Source organism: Puma concolor, chromosome B1 (genome assembly GCF_028749965.1).
Source record: "Puma concolor isolate L17-30 chromosome B1, mPumCon1.1.hap2, whole genome shotgun sequence".
Lineage (NCBI taxonomy): Eukaryota > Metazoa > Chordata > Mammalia > Carnivora > Felidae > Puma > Puma concolor.
Window position 1 is genome coordinate 39087257 of NC_141670.1, and position 22197 is coordinate 39109453.

Here is a 22197-nt window from a genome sequence, read left to right on the forward strand (position 1 = left end):
ATAATCATAATTGCCACGTGATAATGTCTCTCAGAAAGTTCAGCCTCCAATCCAGAGCTGGCCCACATTCTACATTCTCATCCCTCTCTATTCATGTACTTAAAGGTTTTATTACTTATTATAAAATCTTAGGAATGCCTTATTCTGTCAGAACTAAAAGCAGAATATCCATTTTCCCTTCTTTTCCACATCGTCCTAAGGACGCTTAAGCACAAACCACATCCAAGTGTTGGGATGGGCAGCCGTGAAACATGACAGATGGCTTGGCAGATTTTGTTAAATGAAGTGTTGTCTTGATTTGGTGAAATAATAAGGAGAGGTACTTACCACAGGGAACATTAATGTTTATATGGGTGAGAAAGGGGGTGGAAGGTGAAACAGAATAATAATCTAACTAAAAACCAAAATAAGTCTACTAGTATAATTGCACCTATATTTCAAAGGCCTATCTCAAATATCACATCCTCCCAGCCAGACTTCAACTTCAAAGAAATTAAATATTTTATCACTGTCTTTTGGTATCCAAATTATTCTACTTTATACTATAGGTATCTAGAATTTATACTCAAAGCAACTTGCAAGGGAAACATTCTTATTTGCACAAAGCATTCATTTGTCTGTTTAGGTCATTTGAGTGAAAAGGGAAACTGCTGTGGAATTGTAAACTGTGAAAAAGAGCTCAATGTATCATCTATGCCTTTAACGTAGTCCAAGGCAAAATTAAAGCAAAATATTAATTTAAGTCTCTGAATTAAAGCCTTGAAATAAATTTTTCATTTTTCATACATTTAAATACATTCAAGGCTGTGGTGTCTGGGTGGCTCAGTCGGTTAAACATCTGACTTCAGCTCAAGTCATGATCTCACGGCTTGTGAGTTGGAGCCTTGGTCAGGCTCTCTGCTGACAGCTCAGAACCTGGAACCTGCTTCAGATTCTGTGTCTCTCTCTCTCTTTCTGCCCCACCCCTGCTGGCACTCTGTCTAAAATGAATAAATGTTAAAAATTTTTAAAAATAAATACATTAAGGTTTATCAGTTTATCTTCTTTGATAACTTTCTGTTGAGAACAAGCACAGTTTATATTTTAATTTTAATATGGAATAACTATTCATTTAAGGGAAAAAGAACCATCCATCTTTCTCAGTAGTTTGTGAGGACAGGAGTCCATTTAGTTCTAGCTAGTTCTCCAAATCCACAACCCCCGCTGAACGCATAGTAGGCCTTCAATAAATATTCCCTACTATCTAACCATAGTTGGAATGTTACTACTGGTCCAAAGAAATCTGAAGAGACATAAATTAAATTGTTACTCTCGATCCTGGGGTGCCTGGGTGGTTCAGTAGGTTAAGCATACAACTCTTGATTTTGGCTCAGGTCATGATCTCAGGGTTTGTGAGACCAAGCCCTGCATCAGGATCTGTGCTGACAGCAAGGAGCCTGCTTGGGATTCTTTCTCTCCCTCTCTCTGCCCCCTTCCATGCTCACACTCTCTATCTCTCACTCTCTCTCTAAATTAATAAAAAAAAAATAAATAACAAATGCTACTTTTGATCCAAAGAAATCTAAAAGTAATAATATCACTATGTATCAATGAAAACCTCAGTTCAATCCATTTAACTCTATTCATGTTACCTAATAAATTAAACTGAATGTTGTATATGCCTGTAATTTTTAAGTTGGAGAAAGGGTGTAAAGGAGTTAGGTTACTCAAAACCTTGTAAGATGATATCAAGTGTTTTCTGTTTATCTGTATATAGGTATGTTATCTGTCTGTATGGCATGTGTATAATCACTTTCCACAAAAGTTCAAATATTAACTTGAATTCCACCTACTAATTTATCTCTCAAGAGAATCATGAGATAGCCACTGAGAAAGACAGTGAGGGAGAGAGTCTGAGAGAGCGAGATGAGAGAGAAGAAAGAAGAGAGACAAAAAGAAAAACAAAAGAGAAAGGAAAAGGCATATATAAATTGAAACAGAGGAAGTAAGGGAGGGAAAGGAGGAGGGGGAAGAAGAAGGAGGGCAGGGAAGGAAAAAAGGAGAGCCACATCAAAAAGAGAAATGAAACAAAAATGGTTTGAAGAAAACCTTTTCTTGATTGAAATCTGCAGTAAAATCCAGATGCTTACTGAAAGGGAAAACCCTCATCTTAGGTGGGTGAGTGGCTGAGGTTTGCTATCAAAGGGAATCAGTATTTTACCTGGCAATTTCCATGCTAAATGCCACCGTCATTTTCGGTGTTATTTCACTGTCATCTTCCTACAGTAAATAAAAAAGACTATAATACATGTTTTCTCCCCTGAGGTTTATAAATAGGATCTCAATATAGTCCCAACTATAACAAGTCATCCAGCAAATTCTTGGCAAAGTAAATCAAAGAACATATGTTTACCCAAGGTGAATGGCAGCCACTGGACTGTATGTTAACTACATTTGGTTTCAGATAGCTCCATCACACATGCTCTAAATCTGCCCAATAATTCATCCACAGTCATGCATGTTACCATAAGCCTACGAATAAAATCTAAAAGGTTCACTGTGAAAATTTTTCCTGTCAATTCTCATTTCTTTTTTTTATTGTTTATTTTTGAGAGAGAAAGATTACACCATGATTCACATGTGTTTCCTTAGCAAATTCAAAGCCTACATATGTACAAAGTTTTAGAAAAGAACGCTAGAATAAAATAGAAATCTGTGAACATACACATCTTATCCTGAACTTCTAAAATATTCACATCTATTATCAATCACTATTTTGTATTTAATCAAATGCATATCTCATCTATACTGCTATGGAATGTTATGAATTCCAAAGCTGACTTTGTTGTCTCCTTGAAAATCTGATAGGGAAAAGCATGCTGATTGTTACCAATAATAAAGCCAAGGAGAAATAATTCAGATATTCTGCAATTACTTACATTTCCATAGACAACCTAAGTGGCTCTGTAACTAGGGACTGAATATAGTCAGAACTGCTTCCATTATACCATGTAAATGTTTTTTTTTCTTTTCCATAGCGAATATACCTTTGTGATCTTTCTCAAGTTCTGACAGTACACTTGCAAATGAATCAAAAACTTCCCACTATGAATCACCAATTATTCCAAATCTACTTATTATCTCAGTATTATTGATTATAATGTGAAATTTTAGCATTAATTCATTAAAGGGTACTTGCAGTCTGACACATCAAGGATGAGGCCCAACAGAAATATCACCAAAACCAAAAGCAAAACCCAAATACTTAAGTGGTCCTTAGCCTATCTATTTTATATTTAAAAATAAGCAGAAAGATACATACAAGCATATTTTAAAAACCAATATTTCAATACTTACTTTCAGTAGATCCTTGGAGAAATCACCACCTTCATTTACCCCTTGGAGGTTTGCAATGAACTCTTGGCAGGTCATCTTCTTTCCAATATTCTGGAATAGAGGCAAATAATACATCATCATGACACACATGGAATTCTTAAAAACATGATTAAGCAAAGCAAGATTAATTTGGTTTTTCAAACCATGAATACACACCCCTCATATATGTGTATATATCCATACATACATATAATACAAACTTATATGCATATGAGAAACAGATGGCTTATTATGCTTTCAAAAGAGTCATTAAATATAAATAGCAGAATTATGCCAAACCTTTACTTTAACCTAAGAAAAAAATCCGAGAAATTTATGCCACATTTATACATATGATATATATGTTAGTTTTTAAAGAAAAACATGGATAAAATGACATTTCTGAGCTGAACTCTGGTAGCTATTTATTTGCTTATTTGTATTTCCTACATATTGTCAAGAACTGTGAAGGCTCTGAGATTTTAGCCACTTTCACGCTAACAAACTAGTCTATCACTATCTCACGTTACCAGATGAAGTAATAAGTGTCCTGAGTCAGAGGCACAGGCATTTATTACAACAACAGGAGTAACCAAAATGACAGCATTTTCTTGCTCCAGTTTCCAGAGTCCCAATGCTCAGAGAACCTGAGCGGGGACAGCTGATATGCACACGTGGTGGGTTGTGATACAGGAAAGGAGCCCTGAGATGTGGGAATCTGAATAACTGTAATGGGCAATAAGCCTATCACTTTTGCTCTAAAGGAACGAACCAACTCGTATCATCCAAGGCTATAATAAACAAACTTATGCATTGCTCTCTAGTCATTATATATTCCAAAGCTGCTCACTATAGAAAAAAATGTGTAAAAGTAGACGAGAACAAAGGCAACCAAAGCTTCTGTTCACAAAATGTACAGAAATGCAAGAGACTCGTGGAAAATTATTTCCAAACACATTTCCAAACTGATTGAAGGATAAGCTCAATAATAAAAAAAAATCACATTAATAAACAAAATGAAAAAAAGTAAAATGTAATTAGGATATCTAAACTACAAAAAAAGAAGATACAAATATGTCAGAGTGAGGAAACTAATAAAGGTGGTATGAAAGAGAAGTGTCTCTTATGCCAGCTCTAGTCAACTAGTAAGAGCCACCAGTCGTGAAGGATTCAGAGGTTCAATATGGACACCAAGAGAAATCTGTCCACAACAGGCACAGGCAAAATATGGTCTTTGCCAAAATGTGGTCCAAGTGAACAGGAAGTGTACCAGCATATCAATATCCTTGTACACAATATGCATACAAATAAAATGTATGTTCCACGAGGTTATTTTTCATGAAAGACTAAGAGTGGGGTAGAACATTAGCCTTCAAGTTGAGGAAAAATATTCCAGGAAACAAAGATTTTAAGAGGGATACAAAGCCAAGGATACGTTTAAGAGATTATGTACACAACACTTTAACTTCAAAAGTACAGATATGCCTGGGAACATATACACCTGTGTATCTCAAAAGTAATCACTTCCCACTTCCCCTCTCACAACTGCTCTTCTACTTTAAGACACGAAACAAATAGCCCAACCCATCCTATCTAATTAATTTTAGTGAAAGTGCTAAATAACTTTTGTTAAAAACCTTGCCTCTTCCATTAGCAAAGAGGGCATAGTCAGAATGCATATGAAAGACTGAGTGAATATTTTAACAATGAAAAATGGTTTTGCCAGTGAATTTGGTAGATATTTCCATAATTTAAGTAAGTTAAATCTCTAGCCCTAAGTTTTGATGAAAACTTAAAGCACAGAAACTTTAATAAAAAATAGTTTCACAACACTATACTGAAAAACACAATAACTCAACCTTCCCAGTCTTTATCAAAGATATCAGAACAAGGTAAAAAGTAACAAGTATATTTAATAGTAATGTTGATATGACTTGACATGGCGTTTTTGGTTATGTCCTGAGGATTTGAGAAAATGAATGAATAATGTCTTTTCCAAGTCAGACAGCTTCCAATTCTTTGCTTTTAACCAAACCAAAAGAGGGCATAATTTAATCATTAGTTAAAAACCAAAATGTTCTTTAATATATGATGTGAATTCAAATACTTGTAACACCATTTTTATTCAATTTTGTATTGTTAATAACAAAATTTTCTTGAAGAACAATTTATATTTAAATACTTGTAGTATTATAGTCATCAAAGGTATCAAAATAGATATGAAACTTTCATTTCAGTTTATACAGTTTTTGTTAAAAATACATATCAAACAATAATCAATAAAAGTCTCCCAAGTATAAAAACCTATTAACACACACATATAAAAAAAAACTATGGAAAAGTAAACAATTATAACTAGTAGGAGAAAAAGTAAAATAAAGAGAGTTAATTTTTTAATATGATGAAGGAGGAGTGTCAGCTCACTGAAACTTTCTTAAAATACTAGCTTTACTGAAATGATATTCACATAATATTCATCCTTTTGAATTATATAATTCAGTGATTCATAATACACATATAGAGTTGTACAGCCATCACCATTATCTAAATTCAGAATACTTTTATCACCCTAAAAGATAATCATATCCATTAGCAGTCAGTACTCATATCTCTCCTCCCATCCCCAGTACTCATCTCCTGGCAACCACTAATGATCTTTTTATTTGTATGGATTTGCCTATGCAAGAGCACTTCACATAAGTGGAATCATATAAAGTGTGGCCTTTTTTTGACTGGCTTCTTTCATCTACCATATTATTTTCAAGGTATGTCCATATTTTAGCATGTATCAATATTTATTTTTATTGGCAACATTCCATTGTATGAATATACCAAATTTTGTGTACCCATTTATAAGCTGATGGCTATTTGGACTGTTTCCACATTTTGGTTATTATCAACAATGTTACTGTAAATATTTGTGTAAAGTTTTTGCATAGACGTATGTTTTCATTCCTCCTATGTATTTAATTCAGGAGTGGGACTGCTATGTCATATGGTAACTCTGCGTTTAATCATTTGAAGAACTATCAGAATTTTTTTTCCAAACAGGCCACACCAGTTTACATCCCCACTAGAAGTGTGAGTTCCAATTTCTCTACATCCTTACCAACATTTATCTGTCCATTTTATTTTAGCCAGTTCTAGCAGATATGAATTGCAACCTTGTGGTTCTGATTTGTAATTCCCTACTGACTAATGATGTTCAGCATCTTTCATCCACATATTGACCATTTGTATATATTCTTTGAATAAATGCCTACTCAAATCCTTTGCCCTTTTGTTATTGAGTCATTTGTCTTTATTGTTGAGTTGTAGGAGTTATTTATATATTCTGGATATAAAACTCCTTATCAGATATATACTTCGCAAATATTTTCTCCCATTCGGTAGGTTGTCTTTTCTTGATGGTGTTGTCTGAAGCACAAAAAGTTTTGATCTATATGAAACCCAACTTATCAGAGTTTTTTTTGCTTTTACTACTTGTGTTTTTATTGTCCAATGTAACAAATTATTACCTAATCCAAGGTCAGAAATATTTACTCTATGTTTTCCAAAAATTTTATACCTTTAGATCTTGGCATCCTTGTTGAAAATCAACTGACCATAAAAATAAGGGTTTTCTTATGAATTCTCAATTCTACTGTAATCTGGATGTATGACTGGATGCCAGTATAATACGCTCTTGATTCTTATAGCTTTGTAGTAAGTTATTTATCTCATTGCACTTTATTGTGGCTAAAAATCACATAGCAAAAAATTTACCATCATAACCATACTTAAGTGTAAAATTCAGCAGTGTTAAGTATATTCACATGGCTATAAAACAGATTTCCAAAACTATTGCATATAGCAAATCTTAAACTCTATACCCATTAAAAAACAACTCCCCTGGGGGCACCTGGGTGGCTTAGTCGGTTAGGCATCCGACTTCGGCTCAGGTCATGATCTCGTGGTCTGTGAGTTCGAGCCCTGCATAGGGCTCTGTGCTGAAAGCTCAGAGCCTGGAGCCTGTTTCAGATTGTCTCCCTCTCTCTCTGACCCTTCCCTGTTTATGCTCTCTCTCTCTCTCTCTCAAAAATAAATGTTAAAAAAATTAAAACGAAACAACCCTTCTTTCCCCACCCCCTGAGCCTATAGTAACAATCATTCTACTTTCTTTTTGTTTCTATGAATTTGACTGCTTTAGATAGCTCACATAAAGGGAATCATAGAGTACTTTCTTGTATATATGTATGCATGTATGTATATACATGCCAAATGCATATGTGTGTGTGTGTGTGTGTATACACACACACACACACATAGATACGTGTTTCAAGTGTACAGGTGTATAACTTGACATCTGCATACACTACCACATGATCACACCACAAGTCCAATTATCATCTATCACCATACAGCTGACCCCCTTTACCCATTTCACCCACCCCCTAACCCTCTTAAATTCTGGTAACCACTACTGTGTTTTTTGTACCTATGAGTTTGTTTTCTTTAGTTTGTTCACTTATTTTTTTACTTTCCATATATGAGGGAAATCACACAGTATTTGTCTTTTTCCATATGACTTATTTCACTTAGGATAATATTCTCAAAGTCCAATAATGTCACAAATGGCAAGATTTCATTCTTTTTATGACTAATATTCCATTGAATATACTATATATTCTTATTTATTTATTTATTCATTTATTTTTAATTTACATCCAAGTTAATTAGCATATAGTGCAATAATGATTTCAGGAGTAGATTCCAGTGATTCATCCCCTATGTATAACACCCAGTGCTCATTTCAGCAAGTGTTTTCCTTAATACCCCTTACCCATTTAGCCCATCCCCCCACCCACAGCCCTTCTAGCAACCCTCAGTTTGTTCTCTGTATTTAAGAGTCTCTTATGTTTTGTCCCCCTCTCTGTTTTTATATTATTTTTGCTTCCCTTCCATTATGTTCACCTGTTTTGTATCTTAAATTCGACATATGAGTGAAGTCATATGATATTTGTCTTTCTCTGAATGACTTATCTCACTTAGCATAATACCCTCTAGTTCCATCCACGTTGGTGCAAATGATAAGATTTCATCCTTTTTGATTACTGAGTATACTCCATTGTATATATGTACCACCTATTCTTTATCCATTCATCTGTCGATGGACATTTGGGCTCTTTCCATACTTTGGCTATTGTTGATAGTGCTGCTATAAACATTGGGGTGCATGTGCCCCTTCGAAGTACATCTCTATCCCTTGGATATATACCTAGTAGTGCAATTGCTGGGTTATATGGTAATTCTATTTTTAATTTTTTGAGGAACCTCCATACTGTTTTCCAGAGTGGCTGCACCAGTTTGTATTCCCACCACCAGTGCAAAAGTGACCCTCTTTTTCCACATCCTCACCAACATCTGTTTTTGCCTGAGTTGTTAATTTTAGCCATTCTGACTGGTGTGAGGTGGTATCTCATTGTGGTTTTGATTTCTATTTCCCTGATGATGAGTGATGTTGGCATTTTTTCATGTGTCTGTTAGCCACCTGGATGTCTTCTTTGGAAAAGTGTCTGTTCATATCTATTGACCATTTCTTCACTGGATTATTTGTTTTTTGGGTGTTGAGTTTGATAAGTTAATTATAGATTTTGGACCCTTTATCTGATAGGTCATTTGCAAATATCTTCTCCCATACTGTTGGTTGCCTTTTAGTTTTGCTGATTGTTTCCTTTGCTGTTCAGAAGCTTTTTATCTTGATAAATCTCAACAGTTCATTTTTTATTTTGTTTCCCTTGCCTCTGGAGATGTGCTAAGAAGTTGATGTGGCTGAGTTCAAAGAGGCTTTTGCTTGCTTTCTCCTTGAGGATTTTGATGGCTTCCTGTCTTATGTTTAGGTCTTTAATCCATTTTGAGTTTATTTTTGTGTATAGTGTAAGAAAGTGGTGCAGGTTCATTTTTCTGCATGTCGCTGTCCAGTTGTCCCATCACCATCTTTATTCCATTGGATATTCTTTCCTGCTTTGTCAAAGATTAGTTGGCCATACATTTCTGGGTCCATTTCTGGGTTCTCTATTCTGTTCCGTTGATCTGATGTCTGTTTTTGTGCCAGTACCATACTGTCTTGATAATTACAGCTTTGTTATACAGTTTGAAGTCCGGGATTGTGATGCCTCCAGCTTCGGTATTCTTTTTCAAGATTGCTTTGGCTATGTGGGGTCTTTTCTGGTTCCATACAAATTTTAGGATTGATTGTTCTAGCTCTGTGAAGAATGCTGGTGTTATTTCAATAAGGATTACATTAGAATATGTAGACTGCTTTGGGTAGTATCGACATTTTAACAATGTTTTCTCTTCCAATCCAGGAGCATGGAACATTTTTCCATTTTTTTTGTGTCTTCTTCAATTTTTTTCATAAGCTTTCTATAGTTTTCAGTGTATACATTCTTCACCTCTTTGGTTATGTTTATTCCTAGGTACTTTATGGTTTTTGGTGCAATTGTAAACGGAATTGATTCCTCGATTTCTCTTTCTGTTGCTTCATTATTGGTGTATAGAAATGCAACTGATTTCTGTTCATTGATTTTATATCCTGGGACTTTGCTGAATTCATGTATCAATTCTAGCAGTTTTTTGGTGTAATCTTTTGGGTTTTCCATATAGAGTATCATGTCATCTGTGAAGAGTGAAAATTTTACTTTCTCCTTGCTGATCTGGGTGCCTTTTATTCATGTTGTCTGACTGCTGAGGCTAGGACTTCCAATTCTGTGCTGAGCAACAGTGGCGAGAGTAGACCCAAAGAAATAAACTCAAGAATGAAAGAGGAGAAATCACAACCAACACTGCAGAAATATAAACAATAATAAGAGAATATTGTGAGCAATTATATGCCAATAAATTGGGCAATGTGGAAGAAATGGACCAATTCCTAGAAACATATAAACTACCAAAACTGAAACAAGAATAAATAGAAAATTTGAACAGACCCATAACCAGTAAAGAAATTGAATCAATAATCAAAAATCTCCCAATAAACAAGAGGACAGGGCAGGATGGCTTTCCAGGGGATTCTACCAAACATTGAAAGAAGAGTTAACAACACCTATTCTTTCAAAACTGTTCCAACAAATATGGATGGAAAACTTCCAAACTCATTCTATGAAGCCGGCATTACCTTGATTCCAAAACCAGACAAAGATCCCACTAAAAAGGAGAACTATGGACCAATTTCCCTTATGAACATGGATGCAAAAATACTCAACAAGATACTAGCCAACTGGATCCAACAATACATTAAAAGAATTATTCACCACAACCAAGTGAGATTTATACCCGGGATGCAGGGCTAGTTCAATATCCACAAAACAATCAATGTGATACATCACACCAAAAAAAGAAAGGACAAGAACCACATGATACTCTAAATAGATGCAGCAAAAGCATTTGACAAAATACAGCATCCTTTCTTGGTAAAAACCCTCAAAATAGTAGGAATAGAAGGATCATACCTCAAGATCATAAAAGCCATATATGAAAGACCCACCACTAATATCATCCTCAATGGGGAAAAACTGTGAGTTTCTGCGCTAAGATCAGTAACACTACATATTGTTTTTATATTTGTCTACTGATGGACCCCTAGCCTATTTCCATATCTGGGCTACTATATACAATGCTGCAACAAACATAGGGATGAATACATCTTTTTGAATTAGTGTTTTCATATTCTTCAAAAAAATTTACAGAATTAGAATAGCTGGGTCTTATGGTAGTTCTATTATTAATTTCTTGAGGAATCTCCATAATGTTTTCCATAGTGGGTATACCATTTTACAATCCCAACAGTGTACAAAGGTTCCCTTTCCCCCACATCCCACCTGACACTTATTTCTTGTCTTTTTGATAATAGCTATTCTAACAGGTGTGAGGTGATACCTCACTGTGGTTCTGATTTGCATTTTCCTTAATAATTATGATGTTAAGCATCTTCGCATGTGCCTTTTGCCCATGTGTATGTCTTCTCCAGATAAATGTCTATTCAGATCATCTATCCATTTTTGAATCAGGTTATTTGTTTTTTGTTGTTGTTGTTGAGCTGCATGAGTTTTTATATATTTTGGATATTAACCCCTTATTGGATATACGGTTTGCAAATATCTCCCACATTCAATAGGTTGCCTTTTTGTTTTGATGATGATTTTCCTTTGCTGTACACAAGCTTTTTAGTATCGTAGAGTCCATTTATTTATTTATTTATTTATTTATTTATTTATTTATTTATTTATTTATTTATTTTTGCTTTTGTTTCTCTTGTCTTTGGAGTCACATCCAAAAAGACATCACGAGGACTGATGCCCAGGAGTTTCCTACTAGGAATTTTATGGTTTCAGGTCTTATATTCAAGTCTTTAACCCATTTTGAGTTAATTTTTGTATACAGTGTAAGACAGTAGTTCTGGTTTCATTCCTTTGCATATGGCTGTAGAGCTTTCCCAGCACTATTTATTGAAGAGACTACCCTTTCTCCATTGCATGTTCTTGGTTCCTGTGTTGTGGTTTAATTGTCCATATAAGTGTGGATTTATTTTAGGGCTCTCAATTTTGTTTCACTGATCTGTGTGTCTATTTTCATACCAATGACATATTTTGATTACTATAGCTTTGTATTATAGTTTGAAGTCAGGTAGCATGATACCTCCAGCTTTGTTCTTTCTCAAGCTCATTTTGGCCATTCAGAATCTTTTGCAGTTCCATACAAATTTTACAATTACTTGTTGTACTTCTGTGAAGAATGCCATTGGAATTTTGATTGGTACTGAATTAAATCTGTAGATTATTTTGGGTAGCATGGACATTTTAACAATAGTAATTCTTCTAATCCATGAGCATGGAATATCTTTCCACTTATTTGTGTCATCCTCAATTTATTTCATTGGTGTCTTACAGTTTTCAGAGTACAAATCTCTCACCTCTGTGGTTAAATTCATTCCTGGATATATTATTTTTTGTGATGCAATTGTAAAAATTGTAAATGGGATCATTTTCTTAATTCATCTTTCTGATGTTTTATTATTAGTGTAGAGAAATGCCATGGGTTTCTGTATATTGATATTGTGTCCTGCAACTTTACTGAATAAATTTATCAGTTCCAACTGATCAGGTTTTTGGTGGCATCTTCAGGGTTTTCAATATGTAGTAGCATGACATCTGTGAACATAGTTCTACTTCTTTCTGATTTGGATGCCTTTTCTTTTTCTTGTCTAACTGCTATAGCTAGGACTTCCAGTACTATGTTGAATAAAAGTGACAGAAGTGGACAACACTGTCTTATTCCTGTTCTTAGAGGAAAAGCTTTCAGTTCTTTGCTGTTGAGTATGATACTAGTTCTGGGATTGTCATATATGGCCTTTATTAAGTCTAGGTATGTTCCCTCTATACCCATTTTGTTGAGTTTGTCTCATAAATGACTACTGAATTTTATCAAATGCCTTTTCTGTGTGTATTGAGATGACTGTGATTTTTTATCTTACATTTTGTTAATGTGATATATCACAGATTTGCAGATGTTGAACTGTCCTTGCATTCCTAAAATAAGTGACACTTGATCATGGTGTATCATTCTTTTAACATATTATTGAATTTGGTTTACTAATATTTTGTTGAGGATTTTAGTTTCTATGTTCATCAATGTAGTGGCCTATAATTTTCCTTTTTGTGTGGTGTCCTGTCTGGGTTTTTTATCAGGATAATGCTAGCTTTGTGAAATGTGTTGGAAAAGGCTCCCTCCTCTCCAATTTTTTGGAAGAATTTGAGAAGAATATTAAATATTATTTGAATGTTTGACAGAATTTGACAATGAAGCCATCTGATCCTGAACTTTCATTTGTTGAGAGGTTTCTGATTATTGTTTTAATCTCCTTACTGGTAAAAGTCTATTCAAAATTTCTATTTTTTCATATTCAGTGTTGGGAGATTGTATGTTTCTAGGAATTTGTTCATTTCTTCTAGGTTGTCCATCTTGTTGGCATATAATTTTTCATAGTAGTCTCTTGTCATTTCTGTGGTATCACTTGTAACTTCTCTTTCATTTCTTATTTTATTTGAGTCCTCTATCTTTTTTTCTTGGTTGATCTAGCTTAAGAGTTTATTGATTTTGTTTATATTTTCAAAGAACCAGCTCTCATTTTCACTGATTTTTTTCTACTGTCCTTTTAGTCTCTATTTTATTTATTACCTCTCTGATCTTGAGAATTCATATGAATATTAGGCTTATTTTTTTTCTATTTCTGCAAATATTTCATTGGGATTTTCATACAAACTGTATTGAATCTACAGATCACCTTCAGTGATCTTAACAATATTGTTTCCAATCCATGAACATGGGAAGGCTTTCAACTTATTTGTGTCTTCTTTGTCTTGTTCTGTAGTAAGCTTTGTATCATCTTCCAAGTTATTTCTCTTTTCTTTTGTGCATTGCTACACGAATTTCAGGATTCATTTATCAATTTCTGCTCCCCCCCCCCCAAAAAAAGGCCAACTGGGATTTTGACATTGTACTGACTCTTAAGATCATTTTGGAGAGTATGCCACTTTAACATTAAGTGTTCCAAACCATGACCATGGGATAACTTTCCATTTGATTTTTTTGAACAATGTTTTGTATTTTTCACCATCAATGTATTATCTTATTTTGTTAAGTCTATTCATAAGTATCTTAGTATTTCTGATGTTACCATATATAAAATTAATTTCATTTCCATATTATTCATTACTGATATATAATATATATAGTTGATCTTTATATATTCAACTTTTATTTTGCAGTGTTTACTGAACTTGTTTTTGAGATTCTAATAGTGTTTATTTTTTGGTAGATATACAATTTTCTATATACAAGATCAGGTCTTCTGCAAACAGATAATTTTACTTATTCCTTTCTAATCTTGATACTTTTTATTCTTGCCTTATTACTCTGATTTGAATCTTCAACACAATACATACAAAATAAAAGGCACAAATTTATATTCCTACCAACATTGTACAAGGATTATCTTTCCTACAAATCCTCACCAGCGCTTGTTAACTCTTGTTTTTTTCATAATAGCCATTTTAACAGGTGTGAGGTAATATTTCATTGTAGTTTTGATTTGCACTTCCCTTATGATTAGTGATGGTGACCAACTTTTCACGTACCTGTTGACCATTTGTATAGATCTTATTTGAAAACTTCAGTTCCTTTCTCAATTTCAATTTTCTTCTTGCTATTGAGTTGTAGGAGTTTCATATATATTTTGGATATTAATCCCTTATCAGATATATCATTTACAAATATTTCGTCTCATTTTATAGGCTGTCTTTTCATTTTGTTGATGGTTTCCTTTGCTGTGCAAACTTTTTAGTTCAATATAGTCTTGCTTATTTTGCTTTTATTGCTTTTGTTTTGGTGTCAGATTAAAATAATTATCTCCAAAACCAATGTCAAAGAGCTTCTTTCCTGCTGTTCTCTTTGAGGATTTTATGGTTTCAGGCCTTGTATATATAAGTCTTTAATCCATTCTTGAGTTAATTTTGTGAGTTGTTTAAGATAGGGATCCAGTTTCATTCTTTGGCATGTGGATAACTAGTTTTCCCAACACCATTTATTGCAGAGACTATCTTTTCCCCATAGAGTATTCTTGGCTCCCTCGTCAAGTATTAGTTGATTGCATATGTGTGAGTTCATTTCTGGGCTCTCAATTCTGTTCCATTGGTCTGTGTGTTTATTTTAATGACAGTACCATACTGTTTTAATTACTGTAACTTTGTAGTATAGTTGGAAATCGAGAAATGTGATTGCATCTGGCTATGTTCCTTGTTCTTGAGTTTGCTTTGGCTATGTGGGGTTTTTGTGGTTCCATACAAATTTTAGGGTTGTTTTTCCTTTTCTGTAAAAATTGCCACTGAGATTTTGATAAGGAATTGCATTGAATCTATAGATGGCTTTGGGCAGGTTGGACATTTCAACAATATTAATTAGTCCAATCATGAACATGGGACATTGTTCCATTTGTGTCTTCAATTTCATTCAACAATGTCATCTAGCCTTCAGTGTACAGATAGATCTTTCGCCTCCTTGGTTAAATTTATTCCTAAGTATTTGATTGTTTTTGGTGCTATGGTGACTGGGATTATTTTTTTCTTTTTCAGATATTCTCTCATTAGTATATAGAAACACAACTGGTTTTTGTATATTGACTTTTTATCTTGAATATTAACTTAATTCCTTTATTAGTTCTAACATTTGTGTGTGTGTGAAGTCTTTATGGTTTTCTATACTTAAGGTCATGTCGTTTGCAAATGATTTCATGTCTTTCTTTCTTTTCAATCTGGATTATTTTATTTTCCTTGATGGGTTGATTGCTCTGGCTAGGATTTGCATTACTAAGTTGAATAGGAGTAGTGAGAATGAAAACCCTTGTCTTGATCTTAAAGGCAAAACTTCCAACATGTCACCATGGAGTATGATGTTAGCAGTGATATGGCCTTTGTTTAGGCATACATCGATAATCAATGTATTGAGAATTGTTATCAGGACAGGGTATTAAGTTTTGTTAAATGCTTTTTCTGGGTCTATTAAGATGACTATACAATTTTTATCTTTCATTCTATTAATGTGATGCATCATATTTATTGAATTGTAGATGTCGAAACATCTTTGCCTCCTAGAGATGAGTCCCTATTGATCACAGTGTGTGTGTTCCTTTAATGTGCTCTTAAATCTAGTTTACTAGTATTTTGAGAATTTTTGCATCTATATTCATCAGTAGCCTGTAAATTTATTTTCATACAGTGTTCTTATCTGGCTTTTGTATCAGGGTAATGTTGTTCTTGTAAATGAGTTTGGAAATGTTCCCTCCTATTCTTGAATTTTTTGGAAGAGTTTGACAAGGACTGGCATTAATCCTTTTTTAAATGCTTGAATTCACCAGTGAAACCATTTGGTGCTGGGCTTATCTTTTTTAGGAGGTTTTTGATATTGAATTAATCTCCTTTCTCATTATTGATCTGTTCAGGTTTTCTGTTTCATGATTCAGTCTTAGCGGGCTGTATGAAATAGATCCATTTATTTTAGGTTGTCTAATATGTTGGAGTATGATTGTTAATAGTTTATGATTCTTTGTATTTCTGAGGTATCTGTTGTAATGTCTCCTCTTTCATTTGTAATTTTATTTTAGTCTTTCTCTTTTTTTTCATTATTCTACTTCAAGGTTTGTCAATTTTGTCTATCATGTCATAGAACCAACTCTTGGTTTTGTTAACCTTTTCTATTTTCCTATTTTCTATCCCATTTATTTCTGCTCTTAGCTCTATTATTACCTTTCTTTAGCTAACATTGGGCTTAGCTTGTACTTCTTTTAGTTCCTTGAAGTATAAAGTTATTTGAGATCTTTCTTTTTCTTGACATATATGCTTATAGCTGTAGTTTTCTCTTAGAACTGTTTATGCTGCATCCTATAAATTTTAGTATGTTGTGTTTCCATTTTTTTTTATTGTCTCAAGATACTTTTTTATTTCCTTTTTTATTTCTTCTTTGATCCACTGGTTGTTAACTTCCATTTGTCAATTTTCCAGCTTTTCTCCTGTTTTTGATTTCTATTTTTATTTTCTGAAATTTGTGGTCAAAAAAGACACTTGATATAATTTTTATCATCTTCTATTTCTTGAGACTTGTTTTGCAGCCTAGCAATGATCTATCCTAGAAAATGTCCCACATGTGCTCTAAAAGAATATGTATTCTAATGCTGTTGAATGGAATATTCTGCATATGTCTCCTAGGAACATTTGGTGGACAGTATTGTTCAAATCACCATTTCCTTACTGATTGTCTAGGTCATCTATCTATTGGCGAGAGTGGAGTATTAAAGGCCCCAACTATTACTGTACTGTTGTTTATTGCTCCTTTTAGTTCTGTGAGTACTTGCTTTATATATTTTGGTGCTCTGATTTTGGGCATATTATCTCCTTTCCACTTGTAAGTTGTTCATCCAGTTAGTTTGGGACAGTATTTTAGGTGCCTACACTTAGAACTGTTATATCCTTTTGGTGGACTGACCTTTTCATTATTATAAAATGTCTTTGTCTCTAGTACGTCTGGTCTTAAAGTATATTTGGTTGATATTAACACAGAAACTCCAATTCTCTTCCAGTTACTGTTTACTTGGTACTTCCTTTCTCATTTTTTAACTTTCAACCTATGGTCTCTGAATCTAAAATGTGTCTCTTTTATAATGCACACAGTTTAATGCTTTTAATCCATTTTTCTAATATTTTAAGTCCAATGTCTGGCTTTCCTTGGAGACAGTTTCTGATTGCTATCTTTGATTGTATAGAGGCTATACTTTTCTATTTCTTTGCAAGTCTCATAATTATTTGTTGAAAACTAGAGATTGCAAATAATGTGGTAACTCTGTACATCAGATTTGTCCTTCTCCCCCCGTTTGTTGTTACTGTATTGTTTAGTGGCTTTTCCTGAATTAATTTTTGTTGTATGTGACCCATGAAAGTCTCTACTCCGTAAACTCAGTAATCAGCTTATTATTGGACAGAGATTTCCTTAAATGTCTTGAACGAATAAGTATCTCAGTCTTGCCATGAGGTTGTGTGTGCATGTTAAGGAATACCTTCAATGCACCAGGAGACAGTTTATAAATCTGTTGTAGTCTTCACTTTCTGTTTATGCAGAATCTCAAGGATTGTCAGCAGTATGAGCTTAGGGTCTTTTCAGGTTTTTTTCTGGGAAGGTGGACATAGATTCCCAAGAATATGTCAGAGTTTACCAGTATGCCTTATTTCCCGGCTTTTCCTGTTAAGTTTTTTGGTCAGTCTCTTGTTTGCCCAATTGTTACTAGCACCTAATGCAGCAGTATTGTTTAACAACTGTGAACTGTCAAATGCTCTGGGGAAAAGACTTTTTTTTTTTACTGAATGAGCCAGTCAGATCAAAGAAAGACAAGCTCTGCAAGTGAGGATTTTCCAGTGAGCTGCCAGACAAATTGAGTAATGACAATTCCCTGGGAATGGGGTTTTTGAGGGAGTTCCTCACTGCCCATTCCAGTGAATGCTAGGCTTCTGGTTTTCACAGCTACTCTGATTGTGAGACTATATGTTTTCAAGATTACCTGGAGTTGGGGAGAGGAGATGGTAATAGAGCAAGTTAAAACCTACAAATCTTACTGTTCTTATGGATCTTCAGCTGTTTTTTGTTTTCTTCAATAAATACTCTTCAGATTGTTGCAAGGTTTCTGTTAATCTCCAGTTCTGAATACAGTGATTTTGACCATTTTTTGCAAGTATTCTCATTGTATTTTTGGAGGACCAGATTTTCAGAAGTCCTTACTGTCATTTGGAAGTACTTTCCCCTCAATAAGACGTTTAGATGCTAATGAAAGAATATTTTAATGCCAATAGTTAATAACCACATCAAAAATTCTTTTTATGTTTAGCTACTTAAACTTGTAATAAAAAAATTTAGAGGGCACCTTTAAAAGGAAAGAAGGGTATTTTTTTTCAAAATTCTTTTGAAAAAAGATTCATGAGCAAATATGTTTAATGATCATTAGGTAAAAAGTTTCTTTAGGACACCATGAATTTCTATTATAAGTTATAAATAAAACTTTCACCATTTAATTAACAATTGTCATGTTTTATAACATTTAAAAACAATGGTAAAGTCCCTGGCATTATTTTGGTTTATAAAATCATACTTCATTCTAAATTCAGACTTATTCTATTTACTTGCTTATTTAGCATTGCTTTTTGTATACTTTCATAGTGACCACAGCATTTTCTACATTAGTGTAAAGATACCTTTACACTCACAAATTTTGAAATAAAAATTAGGAAAATAGCAATTAGGGGAAAAATGGATATGTAAATTCAAACCAACAAAAACTATTCATATATTTTGGGTTCTCCACAGTAAGGAAGCATTAGTACAATCAATCACCTTATACCCGGTGCCTCAATTTGTCTAATCCAAGAAAATAATCAAGATACATGGCTTTCTATTTGTCAAAGATGCCCAACAACTTACTGAATATTTGATTAGTTGAGGTTATTTATAACTGCTACTTATTGTCTTCTTACTCACTGGTAATTTCTAGGTAAAGCTTAGGCAGAAAAGCAAAGGGTCTCATCAGTCCATTTTGTGCCTATCATATACATTTAAACACTGAGTTTTTATACCATTTTCATCATGGAGTAAAAGTAAAATGAAGTCTTTGTTCATCAAGAAACACTCCTTCACATAATACCTGGATTTTTCCTTTTTATTATACCAAACTGTGTCAATTATTTTGAAATATTATTATTCAAATATTGTCCAGTGAACAAAGCTAACTATAATCACTGACTGTGTATCTCAACCATTCACATCTATCACAGAGAAACTCACACATTGCCATGGTTCTATTTTCTTCCTAAATATATTCATACCTTTGGAAAAAGGTAGGCTTGCTCTGGAACAAATGCTGGTCAGTTACATGCCAAGGCAGTAATTTCATAGCACCTTTTTATATTCTGAATTCCTTCCCATTAAATGAATAGAGCATGGAGGTGTGAAAAGCCTCATGCACTGAGAGTCACAAAAATTGTCTCTTGAAATCAATGCAACATTTCCAATCAAATCTGAGATGTTCAGTGAATATGAACATCAGGATCTTTAGCCTTAAAATCCAGAGACACCTTTAATCAAACCTAAAATTTAACATGCAGAATGGAAAATCCATAAAAAGTAAGAATTCTATTTGAAAACTCAAAGTACCAGGCAGGCCCAAATCTTGAATTTTGGGCCCATGAATGAAATATCTGTAATGAGAGGAAATATTAAGCAAAAAGAAGAAAAACTGAAGACTAGAGGTTCATATTCCCAGATAAATTCAAGACTATTCTCCAAACCGACTGTACTGACATTTTCAAATATACTCTCTTATAATACAAAAGAAAGAGCTGTTTTCCCCATTTGTTTTCTTTTAAAGATACATTAAATTAAATGCCTTTTAAAGAGAAAGTCTTTGATGAATTATTTCTGAAAAACTGAACTCATACATGTTTTTAACATGTTCCCAATTCAGAATGTTAAGTAAAAGGATCATCTTCAACGTTGCTCTACTATGTGTGGGAGAGACAGCAAAGGTTTCATGGACTAAGGGCCGGGGGACTGGAAAAGAAAAGTTCTGAAAATTTGTGTAAAGACCAGATAGGAAATATTTTAGGCTTTATAGGCCATGAAGTCCCTGTTACAACTACTCAACATGTCATTTTAGTGTGAAGATGTAAAGAAATGGGTGTGGCTTTGTTCGATAAAACTTTACTTATGAAAACAGTCTATCAGCAGAATTTTGCCTGTGGGACATACTTTGCTGACCCCAATCTTTTTTCTTTTTTTTAAGATTTTATTTTTAAGCCCTCTCTATACCCAACATGGGCCTTGAACTCACAACCGCGAGATCAAGAGTCACATGTTCTACCAAGAGTCTATATGCCATGCTCTGAGCCAGTCGGGCACCCCCACTGACCCCTGATCTAAGAGAAAACTAGAAGAAGTAGAATTTGTGTTGAGCACATCATGAGTGAGCAAGCAAAACAGATTAGGATTCCTGATGTATTCTGTGCCTTATTTTTAAAATTATGGCATTTTTTCCCACTGGGCTGATAATCAGTTCCCAACTTTACTGGTAATAATGAGAGCAAAGGGGCAAAGTTAAGATGAAGAGATTCCTTCTTTAGAGTAACCTAGAAACCATATAATCTGCTGTCCAATATTCTGCACAAGAATGACCAAGTCTTTGCTTTGAGTATGCTTTCCCTGACAACTGGAGGAATGGAACCTTCTTCAATGCTCCAGCCAAGACCTAACCTAAACTCAGTTCTAAGGGAGAGCTACTAACAAGGCCAACTATCTCAAGTATTTGTTAGGAAAGCAAACCACAGCATATACTCTGACCTACAGGTTAAAGAATTAGGCAAAATAATCCTAAAATTTTTATTTTCAATAACGTAGAGTCTGGAAGCTTTGTGGAAAACATGCTTTCAGAGAAACTAAGGGCTCTCATGATCCATTGGTAAAATCTGGCCTCATAAACCTTGGGATATCGAAAACACAGTAGGTATACCCGCCCACATGACAATTCCATCTCCAACATGTTACAATAAGTGGGGTAAAAAAAAAAAAAAGTATACTACTGATTTGGTAATTACTTTAATTCTGTAGTTCTGCTACAAGTTCCTATTTTGCTTTTGTTTTGTTTTCTTCTCTATCAAGTAAGTTTAATTGTATTATGCTGCCCTCAGGTGTCCACTTTTTTATATGCATGATTAGCAGGCAAAGTAGGATCCTTTGTAAATTTAGAAACCAAGATGCTGTCATATTCAAAGTATCCTTTCACAAACCCCAATCACAGAGCTAATGTAAGTATTAAAGAAGTTCAACATTTAGGGATATCTGAAATATTACTTGGGCTTTTCCTGCCACTTGTGTAAAAACACTGCCATTGAAAAAGGAACTGAAGTGGTTTAAAGAAAAAATAAAGCAACTGATAGTAATATTGTAACACAGTGGCTCTCAAAATAGGATTCATGGATCCTGTCCCCAGTGTCCATGAACTCAAACCTAGTGTTATAATAATACTGAAAACATTTCTTTCACTCTCACAAGTTACAGTGGAGTAAAAGCCAGATGACTTCTGACAAACTATAACCAACTAAATACAGAAGCAGAGGAGTTAGTTGTCTTCTATTAAGCCAAATACGAAAGTCTCCCCCAAATATTTTAAATGCTTTACTTTTCACTCATTTTTTGTTTTTCTAAGTATAATTATTATTC

The 22197-nt window shown here is 34.0% G+C and overlaps 1 protein-coding gene across 18 annotated transcripts in view; it reads right to left on the reverse strand.

Annotated features, from left to right (window-relative positions):
- PSD3 (pleckstrin and Sec7 domain containing 3) overlaps nucleotides 1–22197 on the reverse strand; it is an 810275-nt gene that overhangs the window by 348365 nt on the left and 439713 nt on the right. For all 18 annotated transcript variants that reach the window (XM_086703516.1, XM_086703515.1, XM_086703517.1 and 15 more), the window contains one exon: nucleotides 3337–3426. In XM_086703516.1, coding sequence (XP_086559642.1) covers nucleotides 3337–3426 — 90 coding nt within the window. The remainder of the gene's footprint in view (nucleotides 1–3336; nucleotides 3427–22197) is intronic.